Below are 17,999 nucleotides of genomic sequence, written 5' to 3' on the forward strand. Positions count from 1 at the left end.
ATGTTTAAGCAACTATATGTGAACATTTCCTTCACAAAGGTTCTCACTCAGATGTCTGCTTATGCTAAGTTCTTGAAGAATATCTTATCCAGAAAGAGGAAGTTAGAGAAAATGACAATGGTCAAGCTGAATGCCCACTGCAGTGCCATATTGCAAAATAAATTTCCTCAAAAGTGGGACCCGAGAAGCTTCACCATACCATGCTCGTTGGGGAATGAGAAATTTGACAAGGCTCTATGTGACTCTGGTGCTTCTATAAATTTAATGCCTTTGTTTGTGTTCATGAAACTTGAAGGTGAGCTTGGAGTGTTTAAATCCATACCAGTGTCCTTACAACTGGCTGACCAGTCCACCATCTTACTTGAAGGAATCATCGAAGATATTCTAGTATGGATGGGCAAGTTTGTGTTCCCCGTAGACTTTATTGTGGTGGACATGGAAGTGAATAAGGAGGTGCCTCTGATTCTAGGGAGGTCTTTTCTATATACAGTTAGAGAAATTCTTGATATCTACGAGGAGCAACGACTTATGCTTAGAGTGGGTAACGATAAAGTGGTGTTCCATATAAAGAGAATGATGAAATATCCCAGTGATGAGGCATCTGCCTACTCGTGTTTTAAACTTGCTATTGTTGGGGAGTTGGATGAAAAATACAAGTTTGATAAGCTTGTAGGGGATACTCTAGAGGGGTGTATTACTCAATATAGCACAGTGGAGGATGAAGATCCTGAAATAAAGAAAGAGGCTGAAGTTCTTAAGACTGAGGATCAAGTGGTTGATGAAGAGGAACTCAATAAGGAGGCGTCTAAGCCTAGTGTAGAATTGAAAGTCCTCCCTACTCACTTGAAATATGCTTTTCTTGAGACTAACAATTTTTTTGTGATTATTTCTGCTTACTTAACAGGTGCACAGGAACAAAAGTTGGTAGAGATGCTGAGGAAGTACAAGAAAGCCATTGGCTAGACCATAGCTGATATTCAAGACATCAGTCCATCCATTTGAATGCACAAAAGTTTACTGAAAGAAAATAGCAAGCCAATAGTGCAACCCCAACGCAAGCTGAAAAAGAAATCCAGAGGAGGTAGTACACAAAGAGATTATCAAGTTTCTAGATGCGTGGGTGATTTTCCCCATCTATAATAACTAATGGATCAGCCCAGTGCAAGTTGTTCCTAATAAGGGGGCATGATAATGGTGAAAAATAAAGACAATGAATTGATCCCAACAAGAATAGTCAAAGGGCGGCGAATGTGCATTGACTACATGAGGCTAAATGATGCAACAAGAAAAGACCACTTCCCACTCCCCTTTATTGATCAGATGCCCGAGAAAGTGGATGGACATGCTTGTTACTGTTTCTTGAATGGGTTCTCATGCTACAATCAGATACTGACTACCCCAGAAGATGTTGAGAAGACTATGTTCACTTGCCCTGCAGGTATTTTTTCTTACAAGAGGATGCAATTTGGGTTGTGTAATGCACCGGCCACTTTTAAGAGATTCATGATGTCTATCTACTCATATCTAAAAGGGAAGTGCCTAGAGGTATTCATGGATGATTTCACTCTATTTGGTGATGATTTTTATGACTGCTTGAAAAACTTGGAGCATGTGCTTAAATATTGCGAAGCCACTCACTTGGTTCTTAACTGAGAGAAGAGTCACTTCATGGTGAAAGGGGGAAATGGCATTGAAGTTGATAGAGCAAAGGTTGATGTAATTGCTAGACTTCCTCCACTGACTTCTGTGAAGAGCGTAAGGAGTTTCTTGGGGCATGGTGAATTTTATAGAAGGTTCATCAAAAACTTCTCCAATATGACCAAGCCATTGACTGCATTGCTAGCAAAGGATGTTAAGTTTATATTCACTGTGAAGTGCTTGAGGGCATTCGCACTGAAAAAGGAAAACATTGTTAGTGCTCCTATTATGCTGAAGGCTGATTGGAGTCAGCCATTTGAAATAATGTGTGATGCTAGTGATGTAGTTATGGGAGCAGTTCTGGGCAAAGGAAAGATAAGATGTTTAGGCCCATATACTATGCAAGCCGATCATTGAATGATGCTCAAGTGAATTATGCTACTACCGAGAATGAGTTCTTTGCGGTGGTCTTTGCTTTTGACAAGTTTAGATCTTATCTAGTGGGGAGTAAGGTGATCACTCAACTTTGGAATATTTGCTGAGTATGAAGGGGTCCAAGCAACATCTGATGCGGTATGTGTTGTTTCTTTAAGAGTTTGACCTAGAAATTAAAGATAGGAAAGGCACTGAAAATCAAGTCGCAGATCATCTATCTCGACTTGAGAGACCTCCTGTAGAGATAGTAGATATAAGAGAAGTTCCCTACTGAGCATATTTTTTCCATTGATGCGATCTTCGAAACACCGCCTTGGTATGCTGATGTAGCCAGCTTTTTGGCTAGTGGATGCTTTCCTCGCGACCTCTCTCATGATCAAAAAAGGAAGATTCAAGGTGAGATAAAAAGTTATTTTGGAATGACCCCATCTTGTTTAAATTATGTGCAGATGGTGTGATTCGAAGATGTGTACTTGAAGGAGAAATGGCCAGCATTTTGTCTCATTCCCATGATGGAGCAGCTGGAGGACACTGTGGTGGAAATCACACTGCAGCAAAGGTCATGGAAGCCAGTTTCTATTGGACAACTTTGTACAAAGACGCACAGGCGTATGTAGCTGCATGTGACAAGTGTCAAAGGGCAGGTAACATTAGCAAGAGGGATGAGATGCCGCTAAACTTCATTCTGGTATGTGAAATGTTTTATGTGTGGAGCATTGACTTCATGGGGCCGTTCCTATCATCTTATTTTTATAAGTATATCCTAGTACGTCTCTAAATGGGTCGAAGCAATCCCTACCAGTACCAATGATGCTCGGGTGGGGTGTGAGTTCTTATGGAAGAACATCTTTACTCCTTTTGGGACACCTCGAGTGATTATCAATCACAATGGGTCGCACTTTGTTAACAAGCAGTTTGCTGCATTGTTGTCTAGGTATGGGGTCCCACACAAAACTGGAACACCATACCATGCCCAAACTAGTGGGAAAGTTGAAGTGGCTAACCATGAGCTAAAATGAATTCTTGAAAAAATGGTTAGTGCTTCTCGTAAGGATTGCTCTGTGAAATTGGATGAAGCTCTATGGGCATACATAACTGCGTTCAAAACAACCATAGGGACTTCACCTTTCAAATTAGTGTATGGAAAATCGTGTCACCTACTTGTTGAGATAGAACATAAAGCTTATTGGGCAATTAAGTTTCTTAATCTTGATCTTAGTCTTGCAGGTGAACACAGTTTATTGCAGATGAATGAGTTGGAAGAGTTTAGACTGGGCGTGTATAAAAATGTGCGAATTTTTAAGGAATAGAAAAGATGTGGCATGATCGTCTGATTAAGCCAAAGGAGTTTCATGAAGGGGACAAAGTCTTGCTATACAATAGTAGACTTAGGTTGTTCCCCGAAATATTCAAGTCAAGGTGGTGGGGTTCGTATGTGGTGAAACGTGTCTCACCGTATGGCGCCATTGAAATCCAAAATGAGGAAGGAATTGAGAGCTTTAAGGTGAATGGGCATAGGTTGAAACCGTACATTGTTGGAGGATTTGACAAGCAGTCCTCTAGCATAGTGATCAAATGAGCCTAAGTGACGGAGTCAAGCTGACCACTATAACTCAGAACTACTTCTAACCCTTTTTTCTTGCTTTTGTAGAATAGTTAGATGATCATAGATTATGACTATTAGAGTTTAGGAGTGTTGATACTTGTTGGGGCATTTAAGTAGTATGAATTGGACACAAAATAAGTATAAAATGGAGTTGGGGAGCAAACTATGGGCAAATTTACAAAAATTGGCGGAACTCTGAGAAATTGGCCTAGCGCGCCACGTGGGGCGCCGCGCCCTGTGCTGCGCCAGGCCAAACACGCCCCTATGACAGGAAAACAAGCCTCTGAACTTTCCACTACCATGGCGCGCGGGGCAACGCGCCCCCAGCGCGGTAGTGTATCTTTTCGGCTAGTTATTGAATTTTTTTTGAAAAACATTAAAAATAAAAATAATAACACCCGACCCATTATCCTCCCTTTCTTTTCCCAATTATTCCATTCTCCTCTCTCTAACCCACCCTGCATTCCTTCATTCTTCTTCAAATCATTCCACACTCACATCCTACCATCTTCCTCAAGCATCAAGGTAAGTTTATTATCTCTCTTCTCCATCCCATTTTGTATATTCATTGTAGTATTTGGGTAGTGTTAGGTTTAATTTTTTTTAATTTTTTTTTCAAACCCTAGTTAGCTTTTTCATTGTAGCTTTTAGTAATTTTTCTTATTATGGCCAAAATTATGCTTGATTATGGTGGGATTTTGTTAGCACTAATGCTTGTGAAGGGTTTGTAGTATGTAATGGTGATATTAGAATATATATTTTATGAAGCTTGGTGGGAGTTGTATTATGGCCAAAAATTTGTGGCCTTTTTGGTTGAAATTGGAGAACTTTATACTATTGCTAAGATTTGATGATGTTGTGGTTATTGTTGGGCGTGAGATTGGTTTATATGTGTGGTGGTTCTAGACCACTTTGAGTTGAAATTATAAGTTGAACTTAGTGGCTACAATGTGTTTGATAAAATGTCCTACCGACATAGAATGTGTACTTTGTTGCTGAATTAGAGGGTAATTGCTTTGTAATGATGTGATGATAGATAATGAATGTGGGGTGGGCGGTCATGTGCGAATTTTGTGATATTGTGAAGTGTTAGCCTTGAGTGCTAATCGATTGATCACCTCATGCTATTTTGTCACTAGTTGCTAATTACGGTGCCCGATTCATGCTCTATACTTGTGTAGTTTTGTAGTGTAACTTCTTATTTTTATTTGTAGTCAATTAGTATAACTTCTTGATTTTCTTTTCTTAGTTACTAGTTTAGATTCTTGGTTTTGTACTTTAACATAGTGTAGTGTAATCGTTGATTGTTGTTATTGTAATGTTATTTAGGTGGTTAGGTGGGTTGCTGATAACTTGTGACGTGCTCATAATAGGATAGTTTGAGTCCCCGGTATCCATTGTACTTATGAACATGACAATGACATAAGTGTAGGGGTGGTTATCATGTTTGGCTTTGCTTTTTATTCTGAGTGTTGTGGCTAATTATGTTCATCTTGTGCAGGTACAATGTCTCGTCGTCCAAGTAAGCATGTCAACACTAGTTCCTCTAGAGTTGCCTCAAGTAGTAGGAGAGGAGGTAGGCGGGCAGAACCCGCTGCCCCAGTGGAAGAGGAGATGGAGCAAATTGACCCTGATACAGACGTGGTCCCTAGGGGAAAGTTTGGCATTCGGGCTGTCCCAGCTCATGATAGACATTGGTTTAGGACCTTTGTCCCTATTGTGAACCTGGATCCCGAGGTTGCAATTGATGATGGGAAGTTGCCCCGGATGTATTCTTTGATCTACAACAACATCCAAGCCCTGGGATTTGAGAGTTTGTTCCGTCCCGATGATGCGGTGAACATGAACCTAGTTAAGGAGTTCTATGCCAACTGGCAGCCCGAGGCTAGTTTGGATGCTATGCACCAGGTACATGTGCGAGACAAAGTGATCCCCTTTTTCTCTCGGGTGATAAACCAGGTTATGGGATTCGTAAAGCACTCTCACAATCTGTTTCGGAGGTTTCTTCATCGCCCTGACTATCCTAACATCTGACGCCAGCTGTGTGGACCTAACTTTGTAGCTACGTGGATGCGGGATACTAATGAATGTCACAAGAATATGAAGAAGGGGACATTCCAACGTCCAGCCAAGGTTCTTCTAATTTATGCCTTCCTGACCTGGATGAAGTTCGACTTAGGGAAGGTCATTCTTGAGAAAATGGCTAGAGTGCGATCTTTTAGGGCTCGCCGCTTGTTCTGCCCGAGTATGATCACTCGGCTACTGAGGACGCACCAATTGGAGGAGGAGCCTCACTATGATCGGATGATTCCAATGTCGCAGCCTATTAAGGCCTTTGATGTTACGTTTGTGATAGACCCTCCTGATGTTACTATGGACCAGAGGATGGTTCGTGTTGAGACACTGCAACTGATGTTCGCTGATATGCAGTTTCATGCTGATATGAGCAAGGTTGACTTGACTGAGCTGCAACAAGATCATCCCTTCTCTTCTAGCACATAACCGTGGTTGGGTCTGGCTGAGGGAGTGGAGCTGCCACCTAACGAGGATGTGAACTTTGTGCCCTCTGATGATGACGAGTATTTGCACACCTTCGAGGGTGTTGATGATGATTAGGTTGAGTGCCTCATGGAGTCACCTTTTCCACCATTGTTTAAATTATTTTGCATTGGGGACAATGCAATTTCTTAAGTGTGGGGTGGGGTGCTCTTATTTGTGTGTACTTGTTTGTTTTGTTTTTGCCACTTGGTATTGTTTTGATCTATTTTCTTCTTTCATTAGACAATATCCGGTCTATAATAATCTTGACTCTAGCTCTAGTCGGCATGTAATAGTTAGTAATTGTAATCGTTTAATTTTGACTCTTCCCAACGATAGATTTTCTAGATTGTCTTCTTGAGGGATTTGAAGTTGAACGAGAAAAATAAAAAAAATAAAAAATCCAAAAATATATCTTTTATTTCTATTTTACTTTCTTCGATAGTGTAATAATTCTCTTTTGGTATTTTTTTGTGGTGCGATACTTTTCAAAGGGTTTTACTTGAACCAGGTGTAGTTAATTTTTTTCTTTTTGTAGGAAGAAAGAATCTTGAGTCGTTGTGCTAGTTGGAAGAAATTTTCCTTGACTTTGTGTGCCTTGATAGCGGTGAGTACCGTAGTGTGACGCTTAGACTTAGTTCTTGACTCGTGTATAAGTGTCTTAATTTGTTTGATTCGACTTCGCTTAACTGCTTTGACTAGAGAGTCATGATAGATCCGATCCTAATTGAATTATCTGTGAATGTGTGTGTGAGGTTTTTGTTGATATTCTGTGCATATCAGTTGATGTCTAGAACTTGCCATGTATGTTTACAAAGGGAAATAATAGTCTTGTTCAGTCTAGGATGTGATAGAGACGTTTCTTTGTTGAGACAGATATATACTTTTACACACCTAATTAATGTGTATCTTAGTTATCCCCTTTGAGCTTGTACTTTATTTCTTTGGCAACCACACTGCAAGCCTGATCCCTTTGTTTAAATTGATTATTTGTTTGAACTTTTTTTCTCTCTTGAGAACTTGAAATTATTATGAGCTTGTTAAAAGCTAAGTGAAGGTGTAGTTGGGTTTTGAGTGGAACTGAAAAAAATAGAGACAGACGCATTGTTTTAAAATTTTTGAGAGCCAATTATAAGGGATTGATATAAAAAAAAATGAAGTTGCTTGAAGGAAAAAAAGTAGAACTTTGAAAAAAAAAAGAGTTTGTGTATGTATTAGAAAGAAAAAAATTTGATTCCTTGCTAGCGATAGTTCTCATCTTGTTGTGCTTAAAGAAATTAGGAGTTTGATGTTATTATATTATGAAGGTTAGGGTTTTGTCCAACATAAGTGTGAGATTGACATGTGAATGTATATGTATTTAAGTGCTTAGGGAGTTGTAGTCACTATTATCCAAATGTATCCTACCTGTCTCGCAGCCTACATTACAACAAAACAAAGTCATACTTGATCTTTGACTGAATAAGCTCCAATTAGTAGAGTATTAAACTACGGGCAAGCTTATGGTACGTCTTATGTGGCACACGAATTTTATTTTTGGGAGTGAGTGAATTCTTTATATCTTTAATTCCTATTTGTTCTTGACTTTTATATTGTATGAAACTACTCTCTATATTTGGTGTGAGGGCACATGATTTATAAAGGAAAGGTAATGTCGTTGGCCTCTGTGTTAGAGTAATTGAGCAGGTTTTGAAAAATACATGGTGCTTGTGAGTTGAGTCTTGAGGCTAGGAATTTTTGGTATTGTCACGACCATAATTTTCCTCCGTAGGGTATCGTGATGGCACATACTCTTTAAGACTAGGTAAGTCTAACAATTTGCGGAATAACTGATTGTAAAACTGAACTCAAATCTCAACACATGAAATATAAATACGATATGTGATTCAATTAATTTACAACTGCCAAAACCCGGTAGAAACAAGTCACAAGATTCTAAAAAAAAATACTAAGTGTCTCTATACATCAGAGTCTAAAAAAAAAGGGAAAACAACATAGTAAGGATAGAGGGGGACTCCGAGGTTTGCGGACGCTGACAGATATACCTTGAAGTCTCCACGTACGGTCCAACTCACTGGTTTTTGGTCTGGTAGGAAGAACCTAGATCTACACAAAAAGATGTACAGAAGTGTAGTATGAGTATACCAAGTGCCAAGCCTAACCTCAGTAGAGTAGTGATAAGGCCAGGTCAGGGCTCTACTGGAATAAAAGGTAATGAGGCAGAAAATATAATAATACAACAAATGATGGAGTTTTAAATTGTATTGTGAAGTTACTCATTTCAACAAAGATATGAGGGATTTGATTCTTGTTAATTTCTTGAATTAATTGATGGAGTTTTAAATTGTATTGTGAAGTTATTCATTATTTTACTTAATCGAAGAATGAGTTTGATATTAAATTTCTTTACATCTCATGCTCTAGTTTAAATTCGTGATTCATCTAGGTAATCTCAACACATGAAATATAAATACGATATGTGATTCAATTAATTTACAACTGCCAAAACCCGGTAGAAACAAGTCACAAGATTCTAAGAAAAAAAATACTAAGTGTCTCTATACATCAGAGTCTAAAAAAAAAGGGAAAACAACATAGTAAGGATAGAGGGGGACTCCGAGGTTTGCGGACGCTGACAGATATACTTTGAAGTCTCCACGTACGGTCCAACTCACTGGTTTTTGGTCTGGTAGGAAGAACCTAGATCTACACAAAAAGATGTACAGAAGTATAGTATGAGTACACCAAGTGCCAAGCCTAACCTCAGTAGAGTAGTGATGAGGCCAGGTCAGGGCTCTACTGGAATAAAAGGTAATGAGGCAGAAAATATAATAATACAACAAATGATGGAGTTTTAAATTGTATTGTGAAGTTATTCATTTCAACAAAGATATGAGGGATTTGATTCTTGTTAATTTCTTGAATTAATTGATGGAGTTTTAAATTGTATTGTGAAGTTATTCATTATTTTACTTAATCGAAGGATGAGTTTGATATTAAATTTCTTTACATCTCATGCTCTAGTTTAAATTCGTGATTCATCTAGGTAATCGAAAGAGCCTCTTGACTTATTAATTAAACTAAAAAAATAGAAAAATATTCGTGAGAAGTTACCCTTTAGACTACAACCATCATTATATTCATAACAAGTGTTCATAGTGCTTCAATTGGGAATTAATGTTTAATCGAAAGAGGAACCTTAACTTCAAGTGTAATCTAATTATCTAGTGAATTTATGAGAATCGGCAATGTAATAGAGTGAACTAATTCAAGAACTGGATCTCGAGTTAATTGTCATGTACCTGTCTAGTCAATTACCCTTATTTCTCCCACTAATATTTCTGTGTTGCTCGGTTTTTGTCTCCGTGATATAATTGATTTTTGCTTTGCTTTTAGTAGTTAATTGTAATTGATAACATTCTAATGAAAGTGTTAATTATCCTGGATAGCAAGTAACTGGAAATTATTCGAACATTATTTAAATCCAATCCATATGGAGACGATAATTAAACTATACTATCTTTGACTAGCGAGCATTAATTTCATGTTGTATTTTTCGCTCGTCAAATTGTCACGTAAGAAATATCTTGCCAACTTTATGAGACATAGTAATTGAGTAGAAGTGGCTTTGGGTACAATCATAGCTGTGGTTAGGGCTGTCAATGGTGGTTCGACGGTTATTTTCACAAATATTTATCATATTAATTTTTCTATTACTCTATTAGTATAACAAAATTAAATTTTTTGAGACTATGCCAATTATTTTGATTTCTCTTAAGTTCCATTTATTTTCGATACCTTATTTTTCAAAACATCAAGTAAGAGTTGCAATGTTATTGGAATTTTTTATTTTTACGTAAAATAAGAGCTACATTTAATATGACACATAAAGTATAGATTAAAGTATTATATGTGTTTCACCTAAAACTAAAAGCTAAATCAATTAAATTTTGTATTTTTAGGGAACTAGCAATCGATTTGATTCACTTTCTAAAATATAAATGGCAAGAAATAATAACAACAATGAATAAGGAAATCAAATTTAAAGCAAAAGAAAAGAGGATTCTTATTCATCAACATATCTTCTTACTTATATTTTGTTCTGATTGGTTCGTGAGAGATACATTGATTGTAACGATTCGATAAGTCATTTTGATTTCTAGCTCTCTGTTTCATGATTTGAGATCTTGAATAGCTTCATTTAATGATTTATGACTTGTGTGCCTCGTTCGTATTGATTTAAGATGTGTTTTTGTAAAGAAAATCTTGATTCTAGAATTTTCATGTTGTTGGAGTTGACCACGGTCAACATTCTTGGTAGACAACCTTGGATCGGTATTTTAGGTTCATATAATAATTTTGGACTTGTACGTGTATTTGATGTGGGTGCCGAGTGGCCCGAGGCCATTTCAACGCTTGTAGTTGAAAGTTGAAAATTTGAGTTTAAGAACATTTGAAATCCTTGAATTTTGATGCTTGATTCTTGATTTTGATATTTTAAGCTTGCAAGTGAGTTTGTGTTAGGTTTATATACTTGCTGGAATATTTGGACTGGGGCCTGAGAGGCTCGGGTGAGTTTTGGATTGATTTAGGACAATTTCATGTATTTCACTATTGTCGGGCTGTTGATATTGCACCTGCGAGATCAAGTGTGCAGGTGCGAGCTCGCCCCAACTTGGGTTGGTCCGCATTTGTAAGGAAGGGAGCCCAGGCGCACTTTCACACTTGCGGTTCTAGGTGCGTAGGTAGGAGGTCGCATCTGTGAGGTGTTGGCTCGCATCTGTGAAGGGGTGAGGCTGGTCCTGGTGTTGCATCGCACCTGCGATGGCTGCATCTGCGAGTTGTCCAGTGCATATGCTAAAGAGGAATAGTCAGCGGCTGTTGCATCTATAGTTCCGAAGGAGCACCTGCGATGTCCGCTTGTACAAAGTGTTGATCGCTTCTATGACATCTAAACCGACGCAGACTCGCATTTGCGAGCCAATTGTTTTGCGCATGCAATGTTGCTTCTACGAGGTCAGTCTCGCACTTGCAATATTAGAGGTTAGGATTTTTAAGTGTAGAAAAATAGACTTTTAGGTAGAAATTTAAGAGATAAAATTTTGGAGATTTAGACCTTAATTTGAGGTCGAATCTTGAAACTAATCACATATTTGGCCTCGGTAAAGAATGGGTAATCGGAATTTGGTCTTGATTTCGTATTTTGGCCATATGGACTCGGATTGACTTTTTGTTGACTTTTCTAAAAGGTAAGATTGAACCTTTTAACATTAGGATAGTTTTTAAAGCTTATTTTGACTTATTTGAATAATATTTGGCTATATTCGAGTTGTTTGAAGGCTTTATTTAAGGGAAAGCATTATTGGATTGTTGAACTTTTTCTGTAAAGAGGTAGATTATCCTATTTGGTATTATCATATGTATAGCTAATATATAACAAACCATGATATTAGCAATACCAAGATTGTTAATACATGCATATGCTTAGTTAAAGACATAACTGCCCCTCAAATCCCTCAAAACCTATTCTAAATACTTTTCGCCATATATTCTATATTTTTATATTGTGATATTTTAATTAATTTTTTCCCTTTAGCATTCTTCTACAATATAAAAAAATATCATATTTAATACTAAATTTGATTTTGGATTCGTTCAAAATATAAACCAAAGTTTTCTTTATTTGTTAAAAATTTATCTTTTTTTTTAAAATAATTGCAATTAAATTTTGTATTATATGTCATAGAAATTAAATTGTTTTTCCTCTTTTAACTTTAATATTTCAATTAGTTTTCTCTTTTAGTTTGCTCTCCTATAAAAAAAATATTTGGCTTTAGAGAGAGTAAAGAATGTGAAGGGTAATCAAACTGTTGCAATAAAAATAGTGTACAAAGTTAAAGAATGTGGAGGGTATTTTTGTGGACAACTAATTTTTTTTAGATATTATGCAATACTTAATACACCAAACCAAAAAAATAGATAAGAAATAATCTAAGCAATGTCAGCATAACTAATCTCAGCATTACTAATACCAGCATTAGTAATACACCATATTCGGCATTATTCTTATACCTCCTACCAAATGACCTCTAAAAGTTTGGTAAAGCCTAATAAGCTAAAAAAGAAAAAGAACAAAAAAAAAATTATTCTAGGAATCATTTCATCTATACTATATTAAAAGCATGAAGACCCTTAGTGAAATGTCAGTCGTTTTTTTTTTATCCTTTTAAAATAGATTTCACATTGGATAAAATAGTCATGTAGTTATTTTTCTATTACTTAGGAATAGTTATTTTTTAATATTTAGGATTTTGAAATCAACTAAATTATATACTATATTAAATCCTTCCTTATTTGAACTATATAATATAATATATGTACAAAAGAAAAATAGTAACAATTTATACGGATCAATTCCTTCTAAATATTTCCTTTAGGTTTGGGATTCTTATATATACTATTTTGAGGAAAAATATTCTTGAAAAGTGGTCTTTCCCATACGTGATTATTGGCGTGGCTTTGAATTTTTAACCTAGGTAGAACACATTTTAAAATAGCTAAAAGGTTGAAATTAGTGTTTAAGTTGATATAAACTGTAAATTTAATAGGAATCAGTATTTTGTTATGAGTATATATATTTATAAACTTAAGAAATTCTTTTTGTTTGTAACTCAAGTTAATCTCAACAAATATTTATAAATGTAATAGAAATATTCTGCGCTATTGTTCTAATTTAACACGGATCTGCTAGATTTATAATTATAGAAGGAATCTTTCAAGTATCAACAACAATGAGATTAAAACTTTTTTCCAAAGTTTGAATCCTTTGAAAGACTGCCAAAAATGAATAATATCATTGATTTATAATATATTATAAATAGTTAACTTTTAGTATAATAGTTTTTGGTTTAGAAAGGCCAAACGTTTTATCGTATTCTTAAAATGTCCTGTATAACCCAGACGAGATGCTATGACCAAAAGAACGAGATGTTAGATGCTACTTTTTCCCTATTAATTAGGAATAGATTATTAATAGATTCTTTTAAGAAATTAATTATAGCAACATTCACTTTTAATAGAATTTTTGTTTTATCGAATAAGAATAATAAATAATGGCACAATCATATAAGTACATGGATTAAGTATTCTAGAAGTTCCTTTATTAATTTTTAAATAAGAGAAAAAATAAATACAATAATATTTTGGAGAAAAACGGGTAGAGTTTATGTTTTATTGATCTATCTTAATAGGGTCGACATTTTTCATTATTCAGAAACTTACTTTATCATTAATTTTTATTTTATAATTTAAATATATCTTAATAATATATGTATTTTTTTTAAGATACACTCGCAACGTGTGTATCCTAAAACTACCAAGAGGAAAATGTTTGTGTGGCTGCTATATCAGAGAAGCATCCACTTGTTATAGCTATTATATCAAGTTCTTATATTACAATTCAAGTATGTTAACATTAAAATAGATGTCTTTGATCCTTACTTCAATAAGAAAAGAAAAAAAAATGAAATGAAACCAACATCATTTATTTAGCAAAGTTTTTACGTGAAACCAAAACATTAAATTCTTGTGTGGTTAATATATAAAACTGTATACGCACCCTGCACTTCGTTTATTCTTAATTTCCACCAACTAAATATAGAAACTAGCCTTAAGAAGAGGAAACAAAAAGTACTATCTAATAATTAAGACTGGTGATGCTGAAGAACCGGAAAGGGTAGGCTATAGGAAGGCGAGAAATGTAAGGAGAACCAACAAAGAATAGAGCGAATCAGATGGAAAGAAAGAATGAGCCAACAATCAAAATGAGAGACAAAGAGATCATTTCGGTAATTAATCTACGGTCCTCAGAGGGATTTCCCTTACTATAAAAAGCCCTCATGGAGATGGTGAATAGTGCAAGCTCTAGCAGGAAGAAGAAATAAGAAGAAGAAGAAGAAGAAGAAGAAGCGTCTCCTCTTCTTCTTGTGAGAGTAAAAAATAAAACTCCCAAAAAAAAGAAAATCATCAAAAAAACAAATTTCAAAAAGAGTTTTTGTGTTTGGGGATTAAAGAATAAAAAAAACAACGTCATGGGAAGTGGTAAAGTAACATTTGTGGCTTTGCTACTTTGCCTCTCCGTAGGGGTGATAGCTGAGGACCCTTACCTCTACTTTAACTGGAATGTCACCTATGGAACAATTGCTCCATTGGGTGTACCACAACAAGGTATTCTCATCAATGGTCAGTTCCCCGGGCCTAGAATTAATTGTACCTCTAACAACAACATTGTTGTGAATGTCTTCAACAATTTGGACGAGCCATTCCTTTTTACATGGAACGGTGTCCAACATAGGAAGAACTCATGGCAAGATGGTACCCCGGGAACCATGTGTCCAATCATGCCCGGTCAAAATTTCACCTACCGTTTCCAGGTCAAGGACCAGATCGGTAGCTACTCCTACTTCCCAACCACAGCCTTGCACCGGGCAGCGGGTGGTTATGGTGCTCTCAACGTCCACAGTCGTGCTCTCATCCCAGTTCCCTTTGACAATCCTGCTGATGAATACAATGTGTTCGTCGGGGATTGGTACAACAAGGGTCACAAGACCTTGAAAAAGATCTTGGACGGTGGACGCACTATTGGCAGGCCTGATGGTATTATCATTAATGGTAAATCTGCCAAGGTTGGTGAGGCAAAAGAGCCACTCTTTACCATGGAGGCCGGCAAGACCTATAGGTACAGATTCTGCAACCTTGGTATGAGGTCATCTGTTAACATCAGATTCCAAGGTCACCCAATGAAATTAGTCGAGCTAGAGGGATCCCACACCGTACAAAACATCTACGATTCCTTGGACCTCCATGTTGGTCAGTGCCTCTCAGTATTGGTCACTGCTGATCAGGAGCCCAAGGACTACTACTTGGTTGTTTCAAGCAGGTTCTTGAAGCAAGCCCTATCCTCCGTGGCCATCATCCGATACGCCAACGGCAAGGGCCCAGCTTCTCCTGAGCTCCCAACACCCCCACCAGAAAACACCGAAGGCATTGCCTGGTCCATGAACCAGTTCCGCTCCTTCAGATGGAACCTCACCGCTAGTGCTGCCCGACCCAACCCACAAGGATCCTACCATTATGGACAGATCAACATCACCCGCACCATCAAGATCTTCAACTCAATGAGCCAAGTAGGTGGTAAGCTTAGATATGGCTTGAACGGTATCTCCCACACTAATGGCGAGACTCCATTGAAGCTTGTTGAGTACTTTGGAGCTACCAATAAGGCCTTCAAGTATGATCTCATGGCTGACGAAGCCCCGGCCGACCCAAGCAAGCTCACTATCGCCACAAATGTGAAGAACGCCACCTACCGTAACTTCGTGGAAATCATCTTCGAGAACCACGAGAAGACTATCCGTACCTATCACTTGGATGGATATTCCTTCTTCGCCGTTGCTGTCGAGCCCGGGAGGTGGAGCCCTGAGAAGAGAAAGAACTACAACTTGGTGGACGGCTTAAGCAGGAACAACATCCAAGTCTATCCAAACTCATGGGCAGCTATAATGTTGACATTTGACAATGCAGGTATGTGGAACTTGAGGTCAGAGATGTGGGAGAAAACTTACTTGGGAGAGCAATTGTACTTCAGTGTTCTCTCCCCAAGCCGCTCATTGAGGGATGAATACAACATCCCAGACAACCATCCTCTCTGCGGTATTGTCAAGGGCCTGTCCATGCCAGCTCCATACAAGGCTTAAATTCTGTAATGATCAATCTGTATTGGTAGAATCAAAGGGGAGGGGTAATGAATAGGAGCTTAATCTGTTCATGGATGTATTTGTTTTCTTTCCCCAAAAAATAAATAGGACAAAACATTAAATAAGTTTTTTGTTTTACCTTCACGTATTTTACTATGCCAGTTCTCTAATAATTTTGACTGCCATCTTTACTTTATGCATTTATGCATGCGATCATCTTCGGTTAATTCTTTTCCCTTTAATTTTGTCCTGGGCGGAAGACTTTTCTGATGAATAATTTCTTCGAACACTCAAAACTAAGTAATCTTGTACTCAAATAGGAAAAGATTAAGGAATTCGATTGGCTTGATCCAAAGGAAGATTAAAGTCGGCTTCTAATTAATCTCGCTTATAATTATACTTTTGTTCCTCGTTTTTCCTTCTCTGCATAAAATTCCAACAACATCGGAGTGTATTGTACAAAGTCCTTCAGTTTTTCATACTTTTAGCAATTAGCAAGTAGACGATAATAATTTGCTTTTGTTTAATAATAATGTGGTAAAATGACTGCAACGTGACTTTCTGCTTTTAGCTTGTTGATGCATCCCTTACTATTACTGCGTGCTGTTATGTATCTTCCAATAGAAAGAAACAACATCAACGACCCAGTGTATTCCCACAAGTGGGGTCTGGGAAGGGTGAAATATACGCAGCCTTACCCCTACCGTAGACGGGCAGAGAGGCTGTTTCCGATAGACTCTCAGCTAACGAAAAGATGAATTCCAATAGAAAGAACTGTTAACAGATTATACGGTAAAGATCAGGTAATACTTATCAGTCTTAAGGCAGTATGAGCAACAATTAGCATGGATCATAAAAAGGTTGTCGATTTAAAAAGGACGACTATAATTTGGCTGATATTCAGCCTAAAAGTAAATATAGGCAGTTCTTGGCCCTCTGCATACAGCTCCGAGTTAGGGCAACTTTTAAGGGATCACATTTTTCAAGTTGCATGGGATACGAGTCAAACATCAATGATAAGGACCCTATTTTTGTTAGAAAAGTTTTGGCAAGAATCCTCTTTATGCCGGGGATTCACTTCGATTACTTCAACTGCCTATCGTTATCAATCCGATGGGGAAAATGAGTTGTTAAATCGTTACGTGGAGATCTATTTAAGGTGCTTTTGTTCGAAGTCATATCATGATTTGGTTGGTTCGTATTTATGGAAGAATGGTGGTGTAATACTACCTATCATTCTGCCATAAAAATTACTCCTTCTGAAGCATGTTATGCCTATGCTCCTCTAGTACATCTGCCTTATTTTCTAGGAAGAATCATCAAGAGGTGGGACTGGACCTCGTTCAATAGAAGCTCAGGTTGAGGCTGTTATGTACCACTCATCTCGAGTTCGACAAAAAGTCCCCAGCAGAATAACAAAGGTCTGACATAGTATTTGCAGAAGAATGGGTCTAATAGAAGATTCAACACAGCAGATTCACTCTCATCCAAAGGGCATTTAATAGTTGCTATGTATTTTCAGACCAGATTAGATTTTGGAGAGGACGTTGATCATATGCCTATAAGGTTTCACTACCTCCTGCCTTCGTACTTCATCTCACATTCCATGTTTGCCAGTTAAAGCCATGCCATTATCTACCAACTACCTTTATACATCCTTCAAACTTTGATATGTACAATTCTTCTTGTCATGAACCTCATGCTGATTTCTAAAGGTACATGTTCAAGAAGAGAAATAGAGTTGTTCTCCAGATTTTGGTCTGGTGGTATCCCAGTTCACCTCTGCAAAATTCCTAGGAGGTTTATTACGAAGTGAAGGCTGGGTTCTTACATTTTATCCCTTGAGGTCAAATCCAATGAAGCTAAGCAGCCTAAGGCTCAAGTTGGAGAAAGAAGTGCAAGCAACTGGAAGCTTCTCAGAAGGAATTAGCAAGTGGAGGGAATATTAGAATACTCGAATTCTTAAACAAGCAGAAAAAATTCAGCCAGGAAAAAGGAATGCCTCAACAAAAATACACTGTACACAA

At 37.3% G+C, this 17,999-nt stretch overlaps 2 protein-coding genes across 2 annotated transcripts; both read left to right on the forward strand.

The window, feature by feature from the left end:
- Positions 1 to 963, forward strand: LOC107766890 (uncharacterized). The gene has a single exon (XM_016585779.2). The coding sequence runs from the start codon at positions 1 to 3 to the stop codon at positions 961 to 963; it is 963 nt and encodes a 320-aa protein (XP_016441265.2).
- A 13,200-nt stretch (positions 964 to 14,163) lies between these two features.
- Positions 14,164 to 16,097, forward strand: LOC107766889 (L-ascorbate oxidase homolog). The gene is given in 1 exon segment (NM_001324932.1): positions 14,164 to 16,097. A coding segment is annotated over 1 exon segment (1,665 nt). The 5' UTR covers positions 14,164 to 14,307; the 3' UTR covers positions 15,973 to 16,097.
- The last annotated feature ends 1,902 nt before the right edge of the window (positions 16,098 to 17,999 follow it).

This window comes from Nicotiana tabacum, chromosome 19 (genome assembly GCF_000715075.1).
Source record: "Nicotiana tabacum cultivar K326 chromosome 19, ASM71507v2, whole genome shotgun sequence".
NCBI lineage: Eukaryota > Viridiplantae > Streptophyta > Magnoliopsida > Solanales > Solanaceae > Nicotiana > Nicotiana tabacum.